This window comes from Populus euphratica, unplaced genomic scaffold (genome assembly GCF_000495115.2).
Source record: "Populus euphratica unplaced genomic scaffold, PopEup_1.0 scaffold57.1, whole genome shotgun sequence".
NCBI lineage: Eukaryota > Viridiplantae > Streptophyta > Magnoliopsida > Malpighiales > Salicaceae > Populus > Populus euphratica.
The window spans coordinates 65,506-82,811 of NW_011499919.1; the positions used below are offsets into that span (position 1 = coordinate 65,506).

At 33.0% G+C, this 17,306-nt stretch overlaps 1 protein-coding gene and 1 long non-coding RNA gene across 9 annotated transcripts; one reads left to right on the forward strand and one right to left on the reverse strand.

Annotated features, from left to right (window-relative positions):
- Window positions 1-6,455: 6,455 nt before the first annotated feature.
- Window positions 6,456-9,574, forward strand: LOC105134910 (cytokinin dehydrogenase 6-like). Its single transcript, XM_011039495.1, has 5 exons — window positions 6,456-7,664; window positions 8,008-8,135; window positions 8,253-8,513; window positions 8,628-8,890; window positions 8,976-9,574. The coding sequence occupies exons 1-5, from the start codon at window positions 7,046-7,048 to the stop codon at window positions 9,295-9,297; spliced, it is 1,593 nt and encodes a 530-aa protein (XP_011037797.1). The 5' UTR covers window positions 6,456-7,045; the 3' UTR covers window positions 9,298-9,574.
- Window positions 7,425-14,645, reverse strand: LOC105134908 (uncharacterized). 8 transcript variants are annotated; one of them, XR_844098.1, is made up of 8 exons: window positions 14,555-14,645; window positions 11,776-11,994; window positions 10,929-11,003; window positions 9,753-9,919; window positions 8,052-8,127; window positions 7,763-7,876; window positions 7,582-7,648; window positions 7,427-7,507 (listed from the first exon to the last, which is right to left on the reverse strand). It is a non-coding gene; the product is annotated as an uncharacterized LOC105134908 (long non-coding RNA). The 8 variants fall into 8 exon arrangements; XR_844096.1 differs by having other exon boundaries at window positions 9,753-9,949; XR_844099.1 differs by adding an exon at window positions 13,808-13,864 and having other exon boundaries at window positions 9,753-11,003.
- Between the last annotated feature and the right edge of the window lie 2,661 nt (window positions 14,646-17,306).

The window sequence follows — 17,306 nt, forward strand, 5'->3', positions numbered from 1 at the left end:
CAGGAATGCAATTGCATTTATTTTAATTAAAATTGTAATTGAAGACTTGATTGAACAAATCACAAATTGAGGACCAATGTGAACTCTGACAGTTTTTGTTGTTTTTTCTTTTAAATGAAACGGTGCGTTTTGTCCAAAACAGTGTTGTTTCATGCACTGTTCATTAAAAAAAAAAGTATGAAATGATGTTGTTTTGAAGGCATTATATGTTTTCTTCTTTCTTTGGACGTGCGAAGCAGGGGAAGAAGAAGAAGATTTTTTTTCTTTCTCTGCCACCACCACCGACTCATTCCAAAGACACCGACTCCTTCAAAAAAGACGTTGACCACTTTCCACATGTTGGAAAGACAACAACACAATGGCCGCCCCATCTACTTTCTCCTTATTTTTGCTTATAAAAACAGGAGAGAACAACAGTAAAGCAAAGGGAGAAAAAAAAGAGAGAAGAAAATGGGGGAGAACAAAGAGCGGAGAAGAGAGAAGAGAGAAGGAGAAAAGGAAAGAAAAAGGCAGAAAAAATAGAAGAAAAAAAATAGAGAATGGAGATGAAGAAGAAAGAAAAGCACCGCCGGCCACCATAATCCCCTACCACAACGACAGCACTGCGAGTAGTTGGTCGATGTCAAGTTAGTTATACCCACCGGACCGTTACCTTCCTTCTCCGGTCACCCTCCATTATGTAATGTTGTATGTGAATAGTGAAGGGTGACCCACTATTCCTTTTTCTTTCTTTGCAGGGCTGAGCCCAGCCCATGCATTTGGGTCAGGTTCGGCCCAACCCACAGAACTGGACAGGATCGAAATTTTTGTTTTCAAAATTTCATGACTTTTCCATTTTTTGTTATATGTCTTTTTGCTTAATATCAATATGTATTTTATATCACAAAAAAATATGAATTGGGTATTGTAATACCTGATTTTTATCAAAAATTTTAAAAATATAAAAAAATTTGAAAAAAAAATATTTTTGTGCATACAGCCAAGTGTATCAAAGCAAAAAAAAAAATCATATTATGTTTTTCATACACCAAAAAATAATATTTTAGTATGCATTTTGGCTTTAATAACTAGTTTATTAAAGTCAAGAGAATATTCGATAAAATTTCAAAAACAACCAAAAATTTATTTTGTTTATTTTTAGTATCCGGGATACGACATTATATGTAATATGTATTCTGGATATTTAATTTTTTTTGGATAATAAAACATTTAGGTTTTAGCTCATTAAGATAAGAACCTCCTTATTCAGGAGGACTTATCTTGAATCTTCAACAAGCCAACAATTAGAAACTACAACAAAACCTTAGAATTTATCAGATCAAACAATGCAACTTACCTTAGGTAGGGTGTATTTGAGGTGATAATACATTCATTTTACACAACCAGTCTCCGTACCCCATCTCTGAGATTAGTTAGGGTTCCTCGTAATCAAAATATTAGGTGACAACTTCCATTTTAATTTTTCACTGATAAGAGACAAGAATTTCTTGTCTCTCCATATTTTACCATAATAGACTATACATCTATCTATTACATATAATTTTTTTAAGATGGACGATCGTCACAACGCTCCACATGTGTGACGCCCAACACATTGATATATGTAATATCCATAAAAAATCTATCTTAACCCAATATATCCAAGTAACTCAGATAAAAAAAAATGAATGGATCGAGTTTATAATTTATAAGATATTAAAAATTAAGTTAGATATACTTACGCGCTCAAACTCAACTCGTTGATATCCACAAACACACCTAATATCAATAAAGAGTCAACCATTTAGATGGTGACCAAGTGGTAATAACTTAGGACTAAGGGGTTTGATCTCTCTGTGGTCTCATGTTCGAGTTCTTGGTTGCTCATATGATAGTCACTGGAGGCTTACATGGTCATTAACTTCAAGGCCCGTGGGATTAATCGTGATGCGCGCAAGTTAGCCTGAACACTCACGTTAATCTAAAAAAAATAAAAATAAAAAGCTTATTATACTATGTTTGGTGACTGTTTATTAATAAAAGAAATAAGGATAATAGAAAAGAGATGAAGATAAAGACTTAAAAAAATATATTATATGTTCTTGTAACAGTTTTAAAATGAGATTTTAAATTTTCAAAACAAAAAATATAAAAAATCAAATCATATTTGTCCCTATTATTTTCATCTTTATGAACCTGAAACACTAACAAAACATTATTTATGTACTTTTTAAAGTACTCTTATTTTATCTGCCAAATAAAAAAGCACCCTTCATAGATCCCCGAGTATAATTGCTTTGATTCTCTTACGACATTAATTATGAATCTACTTTTAATTTATAATTAGGCTAGAGAAGAAAAATCCAATTTATTATCACAAAAGGTGAGTGAAATGATAGACACACCCCGCAGGGCATAAGCAAGTTTTTACTTTTAATTTCTCTCTATAATATGTTAGCATAAAGCTATACACGCACACACACACATGCACACCCGTCAAAAGGAAATCTAGACACGAAAGGCATACATAGAACCCTAGCTAGCTGTCTTCATATTTTATTTTATTTTAATGAGCATCATTGCTTGTGAACAAATTAAAGCAAAATGAAGGGAAAAGTTGGCCTAGCAAATTAAAAATCAACAGGCTGAGTAAGTCTATGTTTTCTTCTTATGCTGGACAGTTCATCTCTTCACTTGTACAAACCAAAAAGCCTTACTATAATGAACTTTGCCTAACTTTTGAGAGAAAGAAATACACTAAAATAATACTAAGAAATTAAATATAGATAAGAAAAGGAGTTGCAAAGATTGATACACAGAACATTGATCATCATGTTAAAAGGTGTTACTTAGGTTTCTTCATTGATGGGTTTTACCTTTTCTTTTTGTATATACCACAAAAGTTAATTTGTTATGCCCCGGAAACATGTTGGCATGATACTTCATTTTTTGTCTTAATTTGTTTCCTTTAAACCTGCATCACCTAGTAAGATATTCGTAGAAGCTCAACCTGTACAGAGATAAAGTTCCAATTTAATTACTTTTAGTTTTAACAATTAGGATATCTCTCGGCCATTGTATTTGTAGATGGCAATGGATATCTGAGTTTCTGTTATAGCGACACCATATCTATAGAACGAGTAAGAAACTTGGATGTTAATATAGTTTTGACTATCTAGTATCGGAGTATTTACTTATTATATATATATATATATATATGTTGATATCCCAATTTATGGTTGGGATAGGACTTTAATTAGAAAGATATTGATAATATTTATATTCTATCTATATTTATTAGATAAAGAAATTTTATAAAAAAATAACTCATTTTGTTTAAATCGATATTCATCAAGTTTAGATTAAATTACAATATATAGATAAAATTTTTACTATAAAAAATCTAAATATTCATATTGTACATTGATTTCTTGTATTGATATGGGTATTCATTACCCAAGTATTATCTATTATTTAAAATCAAATTAAAGAGTAATGTGTGTGTATAATACAAATATATATACATATATATATATATATATATATAAACCACTCATTTAATTTAATTTGTTTTGAGATGATATTTATCTGGTCGACATTAATAAATCATGATGCCAAGCATATCATATGCCAACCACATTTATGTATGCCAAAAAACTTTAATCAAGATCCTATATTATAGACGATTTGCCAAACACAGTGGCAAGTCATTCTGAAGGTGATCATGCATGAAACATGCAATGTCTACACACATAAACAACAATGTTACGTCTGGGAATCTAGTAGTCAGATCGATAGTCAGTAAGCTTGTCATTCATGGATATATCGTATAGATCTGAAGGAAAAAGGAAACAAAACATATTTCTTGAGTTTTGGCTTTTACCTTGTGGATAGATTTATTTTTTTTGGTTTCTAATCATAGTTTTTAACCTAGCTAGCTAGCTAGCTAGCTAGCTAATGCAAATTGATTAGCTAGGTTGAAAGTGCTGAAGGCCATAAACGACAAAACAAGAGATCACAGTTTTTTAAATGGTAACCTCATATGATGAGAGGAGAGACAGGGAAACATTGATTAAAGTGGAATAAAATCTCGAAGAAAAACATGATAAGTATGATTAATTTATAACCTCTTAGTTTTATACGAAATCCGTGCCCTACCATCCCCTCCGATGAAATGCTTTTCTTGAGTCTCATTTGGCATGATTTGTATTATCATAAGGATAAGGTGAACCCTAAGGTGGTAATCCACCCATCACGTCCGGCCTAGTGGCGATTCCCCCACATGTCGAGTTATCATTAGTCCCTCGTCGAGCCAACCAAATCGCTTAGCTATAGTGACGTGGCATGCTTGGTGATGTGATTAGTGATTTTACATTAGCATGATCTTAGAAAGTGACGTGGGAGCCACTCTAGCCGTCCTCTTGATTCTTGGATGGCAAGTGTTACGAGTGAAATTCAACAATTCTTGACTTGTAAAGAGGTTCTTGCTCTGCAAAAACGAAGCATCAATGGACATGAAGGCCCCTTGATACGTGTTTATGGCCTTCGAGGTGGCTCGTGTAATCATTATTATTAACCTCTGTTATTTATGCTTTGTTTTCTTTATTAATGCTCGGTCTCCTTCTAGAGTATTTATTCCATGTAATCAAAGATTAGGTCTTTCACCACAGATTATAAAAAGAACAATACATGTCACACAACACATTCACACTGGCTATACTTTCACACCATATATATATATATATATTTATGTGTGTGTGTGTGTCCACAACTAGAGGTACGTGTTCGAGTGCAATTTCTACTCCAAAAAAAAATAAAGACATCGCATTATTGTAATCCCTCAAGAGAAGACTTGTCCCATAGCATATTTTTGAATGGTATAAAATGGTTGTTTTTTATAATATTTTTTATTTAAAAATATATAAAAATAATATTTTTTATTTTAAAAAATTTATTTTTAACATGAACATGTCAAAACAATTTAAAATTATAAAAAAATTAATTTACAATTTAAAAAAAATAAATAAACTTGGAGCACTCCTAAGTTAGAGACAATGCTTATTGTTTTATTCGAAGATGTTGTCAAAATCCACCTCAAGGAAGCTGAAGTTGAAGGCGAGTCAGTAGTTCGATTTGTCAATGCAGTCTTTTTCATGTTGTTTTCCTTCTCGTATCGTTGTGTCATGTCATTTTCTTCCTATTAAAGTTTGAACTTAAGGTCTGTTCACTTTACCTAAACAACTTCTAGCAGTAAAAAGTACTAACTCCACCATTCCAGAATACATATACAAATACATTGTATGCATGCACGTAAATGCACGCTTTACCAATAAAAAACTCGTATATGCTAGTGTATCCGTCTTTTTTTTCAAAAAAAACCCTAAAATAATCCGAGTTAATCTTATAAACTATACTAGATTTTATAACTATGGCTGATGTGCACTAAATTATTCACTATACAGGCACAAAAATGTTAATAGTTTGTGTATGTTAAAATTGAATGATGGAAAATTATTACACTCGTTGGATTTGTGTAAGCATAAAAAATTTCCTGATTGGATGGTGCCATGGACGCCAAGAATTGGTTTGGAGTGTGTGTACAGGGCATAGTAAGCTAATAATTGGTTAATCTCAAGCTAGAAGAATGTGATCAAATACAAGGACTGATGCCCTTAAGCTGGCACTTCCAGAGCACATTGTTCTAAGCACAAGCACACAGAGATTGTATTCAAATCCAGGGTTGCAATTATCAAGATGCTGATTCCTTTCAGTTTTCATGAGTTGATTACCCTAGGCAGTCCAAACCAGCTTGAAAAACATAGTCCACTGCTCAAATCTGAGTGCTGTTTTTCCTTTCACACAAGTGCTTACCCGGCCTCCACTTTTCAGCAGCACGGAACTACAGACACAGCAAGTTCAGTACCCGTATCAAGTTAGTGTTTGATAACACGTAGTTATTTTCTAAAATGTTTTTTGTTTAAAAATATATTACATCAATACATCAAAACAATATAAAAAACAAAAAATATTTTAAAACAAAAGACTAAATAATTTTTTTGAAAAGCATAACGTAGCGGCAAAGACAAACAGGCTTTTAAGAGAAGTGAAAGATGCTTCCCTCTGGAAGTGCAAATCTCTAACTAGGTGCTGTTATGCAACTTGTTTGCAAAAAAGTGAAAAAGGCAATAATTGAACTACTGTAATTTAATTGCACTTGCAAACAAATAACCAAAAGAATCCTTCAGACTTGTCACTTTGCTGGGAACTAAGGCTTCAAAACAACAAACAATAGAGAGATAGCAGAGGAGTCTTTCAGTGCTTTCCCTCAAGCTGTCATCCCCATCTACAGTATTCTTCTTCTTACATCTTCACACTGGCACACATGGATTAGCACTTCACGTGTCTTATGGACCCATAAAAAACCCCACCTGATCATCCCTCCCTTTCAAATAAATCAAAGGGAGGCCCCATAGTGCCTCTCATCTGATCTCAAAGCAGATACGCGATGCTTACATTCCGACAGCCATAGATATGAGAAAAACATAATCTATAATAATTCATGTACGGGAGACAAATGTATGGCATCCCTGTCATAAGAGGCGGAGGGATACACAAACCGGCGAAGCCATTGAGCATCTCGTTTTTCTAAATATAGACAAAGTTTTATTTAACATGGTAAGAGAGATAAATTTCGAGGCATGTTTGTCTTTGGTGGAAAAGGTGAGATTGTGGTTGCAACTGTTGGGAAAAGGTGCAAAGATTTGTGAAATCTTTCTTTCCTGTGCGCTTTTCTCTTCATCTTGGCATCTGTGTTTGATGGCTTCTGTTAATAAATGAAAGAGCACAAAAAGGAGAACCAAAAGAAAGTCATAACAAGTAGGCAGTCTTCATACGGATTCTTAAAACTGAATATTGGTTGACTCAGCCACCCAAAATCTTCACCTTTAAATTCTCCCCCCAGCCCTTGGCTCCTCCATACCACTTCTTTTACTCTTTTTGCATACAAACGTGAAAGAAAACCAGCTTAATCACCTTTCTTTCCTCAACTTTCCAACTGAAAAAATAAATGAGATATCCACCTGTGAGTATCCTCAAGCAAACCAATATGCTTTTCGTAAGAAGCTTCTTGGTTCTGTTCCTGAGCTGCATGACCATAACAATAAACCTTTGTTTTTCCAGCAACCCTTCTTCGCTGAGAACCCTCTCCGTTGACGGGCATTTCAGCTTTGATGAAGTTCACCACGCAGCCAAAGACTTCGGCAATAGGTTTCAGCTACTCCCTTTGGCAGTACTATATCCAAAGTCAGTTTCTGATATTGCCACTACTATAAGGCATATTTGGCAGATGGGTCCTGATTCAGAGCTGACAGTTGCAGCTAGAGGCCACAGCCACTCACTCCAGGGTCAGGCACAAGCCCACCAAGGAGTTGTAATCAATATGGAATCACTCCAAGTTCATAAAATGCATGTTTACAGTGGAAACTATCCATATGTGGATGCCTCTGGCGGTGAGTTGTGGATAGATATCCTGCGTGAATGCCTCAAGTATGGGTTAGCACCAAAATCATGGACAGACTACTTACATTTAACTGTAGGCGGTACCTTGTCTAATGCTGGGGTTAGTGGGCAGGCGTTTCGGCATGGCCCTCAGATCAGTAATGTCAATCAGCTGGAAGTTGTTACAGGTTCGTTTGAGTAAAATTAGTAAAACAGCGAAGAAAAGATTTTTCTTTTGTCTTCAAAAAAGAAGGGAGAAAAAACAAAAACACAGTAGGCAACACACATGGATAATTTGCATCTAGGCAAATGGGACCAGGGTCAAGTGAAGTATTTCATGACATTGTCCTTGCTATGCATGCTGTGCTAGACCTTGCTTCCACAAAAGATATTTCGACCACTGCCAATAATTTCATGTTCAAGTACAAAAATTAGAGTGTACGAGCACACACAAATATGCAAACATAGCATGAAAAAAATATCATGTGCATCTCACAAATCCTTCTGTAAAATAACTGAAACTCCGTGCAGGAAAGGGAGAAGTATTAAATTGCTCGGAGAAGCAGAATAGTGACCTATTTCACGGCGTTCTTGGAGGGCTTGGTCAGTTTGGCATCATAACACGGGCAAGAATATCCTTGGAACCAGCACCTGATAAGGTAAAATTATAGCCATTAGGTCCACGTAGAAGTTTTACTAAATCAAAGCAAGATAATGAAATAATGCCTCTAGCAGTAAGTTTCGATTCTCACAGCACAATTTCATATTTTGAATAGGTGAAATGGATTAGAGTTCTCTACTCGGACTTTACGACATTTGCCACAGACCAAGAGCGTTTAATAGGTGCAGAAAGCACATTCGACTACATTGAAGGATTTGTGATAATTAACAGGACTTCTCTCCTGAACAACTGGAGATCATCTTTCGATCCTCAAGACCCAGTTCAAGCTAGCCAGTTTCAATCGGATGGAAGAACTCTATACTGCTTAGAATTGGCCAAATACTTCAACCGAGACAGGATAGATGCACTAAATGAGGTGAGGCACATGGTCCATTATCTTCTGGTTTTCATATATCAGTAAACTAATTAGGAAATCATAAACTAATTAATAATATGGCATTTACTCACAAATCCATTTTTTCTCAAGCAGGAAGTTGGGAATTTGTTGTCTCAACTAAGATACATGGCATCAACGCTTTTCCTAACAGAAGTTTCATACTTGGAATTCTTGGATAGAGTTCATGTGTCTGAGGTCAAGCTACGGTCTAAGGGCTTGTGGGAAGTTCCGCATCCATGGCTCAATCTTCTTATCCCCAAAACCAAAATAAACGATTTTGCGGATGAAGTCTTTGGCAACATCCTAACAGACACGAGCAATGGTCCAATCCTTATCTACCCAGTTAACAAATCAAAGTAACAGTTTGACAAAAGAATTAATTTCAATTTTGTGATTTCTCCAAGTTTTGTTGACTGATTGACTTACTGATTCTGATTTCAGATGGGACAACAGAACTTCTGCTGTTCTTCCAGAGGAAGATATTTTCTACTTAGTGGCTTTCCTTAACTCTGCAATGCCCTCATCCATGGGAACTGATGGCTTAGAACATATCTTAACTCAGAATAAAAGAATTCTAGAATTTTGTGAAACAGCACGCCTTGGGATGAAGCAATATCTGCCCCACTACAATACACAGGGAGAATGGAGAGCCCACTTTGGCCCACGATGGGAAGTTTTTGCCCAGAGAAAATCTACTTACGACCCCCTGGCAATACTTGCTCCTGGCCAGAGAATATTTCAAAAGGGAATATCTTTCTCATGACACTAGCCATATACTTATCTTAAAAGAAAAAAAAAACCCTTGTAGCATGTGAGGGGGATGCCTTAACCCAAGTAAATAGATAACTATCATGGTCTCCTGTCTTCTCATATACAGCAAGTGTAACTAGAAGGGTGCAGGGGCTAGTTGAATTTTTTTCCCATCAAACAAGCCAAACATTTCCAATATGAACTATTATTTATAGTAAAAGGCACTGAAAACAGTAGCCGTAGACAAAATGTACATAGTAATCATTTTGCAATTAAGTGTCGGTTATTCCTACAGTGAATCTAATTCTAAAGACAACAGTGATATCTTTTCTTGCAAGAAGAGTTAGCTGATGTATGACAAAAGAAGAGCCAGGTCCCATTGCTCCAAATGTTTAAAGCAAAGAGAACCAATGAGAGAGTAAAAGGACTGTAAACAGTAGATAGTATAGTGGTCTATCATGGACATACCTCAGACGTATCAACCCACTTTTGCAGCATTCAGTCTACACCAAGGACAGAATGTCAAATAGCAGTGTGAAACTGTTCTACAGCCATTGCCATCTAAGGGGCAATACTGCAATCCAGGGGCTCAAGATCCAAGCAGGGTGTATAGCGAGAGGAAAAGGCAGAAAAGCCTGAAGTCAAGTTTCTTTTTTGGGATCATTCTGGAGAGAACAATCACAAATAAATATCATTAAACAGGATCCTCCACATGATTATTCAGCCACTATTCAGCCATAAACTTGACTCATTGGCAGCCAAGCACAAAAAAATTATTCGTTTTCAGATGAGTGCATTATACAAGGTTGATCTATAGTGAACCGTAATGACAATTTGGAAAACAAAAGGAAAACAATTTTCATAAATAACATCAGAAAATGCTAAGAGTTTACTGTTAGTGTTGTCCAATAGACATGTCTCATACACGCAGGTAAAGGATCCTCAATACATATCTTGTCATGGATGTGGGATTGAAACCTAATATACTTGTCCTTTAGTTCCCTAAAACTGAGCGAGGTTTGTACTTTAATGGTCCTACAAATCATTTGCCATGATTCTCTAATCCTTGCTTTCTCAATGAATGTTAGTGTGATGAATCTTTCCCATTTTCATTTTATATTCAACCAACGTCAGCCACAGAGAAAAGATCTAATGAGAAAAGCAAACTCAAAAGGGAGCAACATACTGTTTACAGATTCTAACACATCGACATGTCAGACTATTAGGAAATAACTCTCAATGGTTCATGCAGTTCATTCTCTGCGTAATCACTGTACTTGCATATTCAAGCAAAAAGTTACGAGGCAGACATGGACATCTCCATAATTTTATAGGTCCAAAATGCCTGCTTTTGTTTTTCAAAAGCACTCAACCAACCTATGACACTAGCAAAATTACAGTAGCTACAGAATAAAGTGAATCTCTAATGTTCCATTGAACAGTAAAGACCTTTAATATAGAATATTTGCACTATAAGGAGCCAACCTTTAATACAGCATGCATGTGATGGGAGTTGACATATCAAATAAACTATTTAAATCTTTCATGCTGCAAGCAATTTACATTACCACTTAAATAGAAGTTACAGATATAAGATTCTATAAGAAAATTACAAATTGTCAACAATAAAATGCTAAGACATACCATAGATAGAATACAGTTTCTCTGCTAGGAGACATTGCAACTTCAAATCAAGCATTTCATTAGTGAAAACTTGACCTACATGGTGCCCATTACCATGCAATAGTTATTCATAATAACAATCCAGAAAACAAAAAACAAACAAGTTGTGCAACTTCGCTCTGAACTCAAGAACTGAAATCAAGTAGTAAAGACTGCCCAGTGAAAGAGATAACATTAGCCAGTGGTCAATGGAATATGTATAGTCACTGTGCTGAGCTTTTGTTTTTTATTTTCTAAATTTAGGGCTGTGTTTGGTCCCAAATCCAATAATGACATTATGGTACAGTACTACTAACTATACATCTAAGTTCCTGTTTTATTGGTTATTCCAGTAAGTTTTTGTTGCAAATTGCACAGAAAACCTTTTCCTGCTGAGAAACAAAATTAATTCTAAATGACCAATTCCTTCGGATGTACTCATCTTGTTAACGTTGAAATGCTAATTAAGCACCTATAATCACAAATATTGTAGCAAGTGCACCGAGTTTTTTTATGGATTCTATTGGAACAGTGAAAAAAGATTCATAGAAAATTACAAAAAGGATAATCTTTCACCATGAAAATACAACACTTGGGCACTGCTGAGTACTAGTATTTTTCTTCAAAAAAAAAATACACACAGCGTGTCATGTTTCCAAGTTCTTTTCTTCATGTTACAATAAAATCTAAAGTTTGGAATACTGTATGTGTTCTTCCATGTTCCATCTAAGATGGTGGCCCCTAACAATCTACTACTAATTAGAAGCATATCATTCAACATCATTTCTTGAATTTTTTTATTTCATAAAGCATGTATTTAGAGCTGTACCTGGATTTTAAGAGGTTTTATTCAATTTCAAATCACTTTGACAGAGCACCTATCCAAAGTAGCAGTTACAGCCAAATTTTGACAGAGCACCTATCCAAAGTAGCAGTTACTGCAAAATTTTCTTATGACCTTCCAAGTCCACAGAAAAGTTTTGGTGGCGATAAAAACATCAACATGTGTCCATCAACTGCAGAAGGACAAGTTCTGTTTTTGCTTATCCTGGAATAAGAAAAATGGCACAAGTAAAACATGTGCATTCCCTTAAATAAATAGTATCTACAGGAGCTACAGTTCAACAGCTCCTCAACAATAGAATATGAAAATGTAAAACAGCAGTAAAATTGTCAATTGCGGAGGGAAATACATAGAAATTAGAACTTAAACAGGTTTTCAGCAATTCAATCCACAGAACTAAAATTTGAAACCTTAGCAAGGCTACTGAGAATTTGAAAGTGAAGATCTATAAGAATAAGCATATGAAATGAATGGGATAGAGGAATGAAAAAGATAGTCATCTGATATAGCTATTAAAATGCTGAAAATGTTACCAAGGTATGCACTTCATACAAGCATATGAAACAACATCTGTAAGCTAGCATCATTTTAACATATAGACTTCATCAAGGAAACACCAAGTATAACACATCTCAATGTGCAGATTAAACGGCTAAGCCACAGAACAACAATAGCATAAAATGACAAAATTATGTGATGTGACATAGAATCAACAAGCATAAGCCAAACTTAGGCCACCACTGCTCATCTCAGCTCGAACACAAACTGCTTTCAAGAATATTCATTGTTGAGTTCTATTCCTTAGGGGTAAGAGTTGAATCATTCCACATTTACATGTTTCTATGCTAACGATAAAATATGCTGAGATATTCTGAATTTTCTTTTAAAAAGGAGCAATATATTTCCATTAAGTCAAAAAACATTGATGTTTTATTTCCCCTTCTTTATACTAATTAAGTGGCACTAAAGAAATACATCTAAAAATAATAATTGGTAAAAGATCTTTTTGGTCTTTTTTTTAAGGCGAGAGATTTTTATGTTATTAAAAAAGGAACAGAAATTCAAAAATGATAAAACCAAAAAGCCTAATCTGTTGAGATCTTTACTGTAGGGAGAGAGTGAAGAATATTACTTAATACATTGATTTAAGTGCCTTGTGATAAACCAAGTAGAAAACAAGTTCCATATCAGTGTAAAGAATATAAATGTTGACAAGTGTGACTTTAGACAAATGCATGTCGCAAGAATTGGTAAGGTTTATATCTTTAAGGTGCAAAATAAATTAGGCAATACTGGATGCTTCAGTCTAATACAGGTTAAGACTTAAACCAATGTTTTCCCTGTAAATCCAACATAAATTTGGGTTTATGTAGATCATCACTATACAACTTCAGAAGAAGAGAATGCCTCTCATTTTAGTTCTACAAGTTCTTTTACACTAAGAAACACTGTTTTCATATTAGGAAAGCTAACTATTTTAAATGCCTGAAAAAAGTCTTGTAATTGATGAAGTTTCCAATGCAAGGGAAAACCATCTTCCAAAGTGTCATTGGTATAATTCCAGAACCAAACACAAATGTTCTCTAACTGGGCCCTGATATGGCAGGATCAAGCAAATGTGGAGAGCTCACCTTGTCCCAGTTGCATTTTTGGAAAACTTGACCAATCAACTTCAAATGTCAAGCCAGCTTATCAGAGAAAGATTAAAAAACCCAACCTAGAACATATCTGTGGTACAACCAGACCTGAACAAATGGAAAATAAGCTCTCTCGTAGATATCAGCCATGGACAAGACATGACCTAATTTGTCCAATTTCAAAGAATGAAAAACTTTGGTGGTCGAGTAGAATCAAGCTAAAAGCAAGGAGGACGGGGTGATTCGTTTCATTAAAAATAAAGTTCCACAATGCAATCACAATGCCCCAGCCTCTTGTGACACCAGGACTCACACTACAGCTTTGCTAAAAAAAAAACCAGTGCCAACCACTTACAAAGCATTAAAGATGTTCTAATTACCGTTGAAGTTAAGCCAATAAACCCTAGCATTCTGCTTCTTGTATCCCTTCATTGTTTCTGTTAACCAATACTCAACTTAACTAGCAAATCCCAATTAATCATTGAAAAAACAAGATTCTTCCTCTTCCTCTTATAATAGAATGATCTGCTTTGAGAATCTGAAACCCAAATTCCATTGACACTTAATAAGAGCTCTCTAATGTTCCCCACTAAGCCATTTGACAATTTGAAGTGCGATACGTAATGAAAGGTAAATCAATTTTAGTTGACCAATATCATCCAAGAAATACAGAGGACCGTTCAACATACGGGACAGCCGAATCGAAATATAGTCCTAACTCTTAAAAAACTTAGTAGCAAAGACAATTTTTATCAAGATAACAAGGATTGGCATCTGCTAAGAAATTTAACAAGAACAGCACAAGAACAACCAACAACACCCTCCTAAACAGACTACAACACCCATATAATAGCTCATATTCGCAAAAAAAAAAAAAAAAACTCAATCTCCAGAAAAACAAACCCCTGGAAGCTCTTTTAAATGCATATAGCATGGGAAAAGACATAATGCCCGAAGAAAATAAACTCAAAACAACAACCTTCAACATATTTGTTTCCCCGCATTGTCCTATCCTACATTACATCAATTCTTGCTCAAAAAGCAGCACAACATGATCACTTTAAAAATAAAAAACCCAGAAGAAAAAAAAAACAAGAACTAACATGGAGAAGGTACTACGGTACTACCTGTGATCAGATGTTAAGCTAAATGCAATTCCATTGGTCTCTTTCTCTGCAACCCATCTTTCATTTCACAAAACCAACTTTGTCCACACAGTCACGGTTCATCACAGCTAACTAGAATATAAGTTTGACAAAGGTGGTCGGTGTAGCCCAGTTACTGTCTTGGGTTACCTTGGACTGGGCCATCGATTGAGATTTTGTCCTGGTTTTTTTCAGTTGTAATTTTTAAATTGAGACCCATCTAGCTTTCTTTTCATCTGGAGGACAAGCCCATTAAACGCTTAAAAGAATTATTTTCATATATTTAAAAAAAAATTATTTTTATATCTTTTATATAAAATATATTTATATGTATTTTATATTATCTTTTTATTATAAAACATTAACGGAAACACAATCATAGCCTTCATGGTTGGTGTGTCTCACGTCATGGTGTAACATCCCGTGTCTTTTCAATACAATTACACCTTCTTCTTTTTTTATTATCTTGTACATAAAAATTTAGGTAAATTATATATAGATATATAAAGATGAAAAGTCCCATAAACATTTTAATAATTTTATAAATATACACAGTTTATTATATTTCTTATTAAAAATTTCATTCATATTGATTATTTATAAATTTTTTATAAAAAAATATAAATATTCTTTTAATATATTACTCGATAACTCAATAATTTCATAAAATAGATGTCCTTCAAAAAGCTTAAATGTGACATATATAAAATTAAAAATTAAATTATACTAATTGTTTGAATTATTCTAGTAACTAATTTTTAACAATTATATTATCAAAATTAATTTCATAAATTTTTTTAATAGAGTTAATTTTATATTAATTTTCAACACCTTACATTTTTCATTATTTCTCCTTTTTCCCATCATTTTATTTATTACATTATCATTCTTGCATCATAGTAAATATTTTATTTGTAATCTAGTTTAACTTGTCACTTGATTTGTTCCTAACAATTTTGTTCCTTACAATTTTAAAATGGTCTAATTTCCATGGAATATTTTGATACACTATCCTTTTTAACATAAAAGTTATTTCATAACTATTTTAAATTCAAGAATATATTCAATTTATATTAATATTATTATTTCACAACTCATAAAATTTACCTCATAATCCATTCTCTAAACACTTATAAATTATATGATTTTTTCCTATTTTAACTACCTTTAATAAACATTGTAACTCATTACTTAAACATGTTTAATTCACATAGCTATTTAATTAATGTCAACTTTTTATTTCCTTAATATTTATTTTATATATATTAAATTGTACTTCAGTTCGTATAACAACCTTATTATATTAAGAAATTTTCTCAAATCATTATTCATTTCTTTTATTTTATATCCATTTATAATTTATCAAATAACCTTCCATTACGTTTATACATGTAAGACATGCTCAAATCATCTTTATTTTCTCCTAAACTTTATCGGTATAGCTAATTAAATACTCATTTATTAACCTATCAATACATATAAACTCATCTACACCTTACTCCATTACATATTATTGTTAATACCAAATACATGATATACCACACAACACGATGCTGCAAGATATCTAGAAATTTATTTAATATCAAATACAATCGGCTTTATACACAATTATTATTTGCTATTATATCTTCTTCATATATTCACCACATCAATTACTAAATAAATAATTTTTTATTTTACATTTAACCTTATAAATTAATACAATTATCATAATTTAAACACATGGCAATGCCCTCTCTAATCCAAACTAGGCATTTGTTCTGTTACTAAATTAAGTGATTTTTTAAATTGCTTATATACCAAGACACTAGTTCTATTAATTATGGTAACTAGTTTCTTCGATTGTCCATTAACTAAGACATTAGTCTCATTGATCAAGACAGTTTCTTCAATAGTCATTAAACAGGACACTAGTCTCCTTAACTATGGTAACTAGTTTCATATATATTAATATAAAAATAAAAACATACCACATTTAACATATTTTTCATTACTTAACATAATGAACTTGTTGAATAAGGTGTCAAAGTCCACAATAACATCCATTTACATATCAATTATCTCACATATCAATTATTTTAAAGTTCTTATCAAATATATTTTGCACAACATTAATTTTCACCATAATGGTTTAATACAAATTACACATGATTTTTATTGTTTTTATTAATAATAAATCATACATTAGATTCTATTAATGCGATCAATAATAACTCTTACATAGAAATTTTGTTGCTGCGGTAAAAAATAATATATATAAAGGTTTTTCATTGTTGCAGTCAAAAGTATTATAATTTTTTTTATTATTATAGCAAATCACATCTCATAATATATTATATATTATCATTTATATGATTAATTATAAATTACATATCAATTTTTAACTCAAAGGTACACAGACCTTCCATTAACAATAACAATGATAATACAATATATAATTTAATTATTATTACAATTCTAATAATTATAAAAACTTGTATGTATATTTTTCATTCCTTTACATTAACTCTTGTTATCCAAACTCCTGAAAAATGAAGTTTTACTTTGATCGCTTCTCCTACAAATCCCGAGCAATAATTATAATGTTCACAAAATTTATTTATAGAAATTTCTATACCATACATCCAAAAAGTCAAATAATTATTTTTTTTCTCCACTTACACTTCAAACATCAATTTTCCATTACACTCACAAATCAATATTTATGTTATTTATTTAAATCCTCACTAAACTT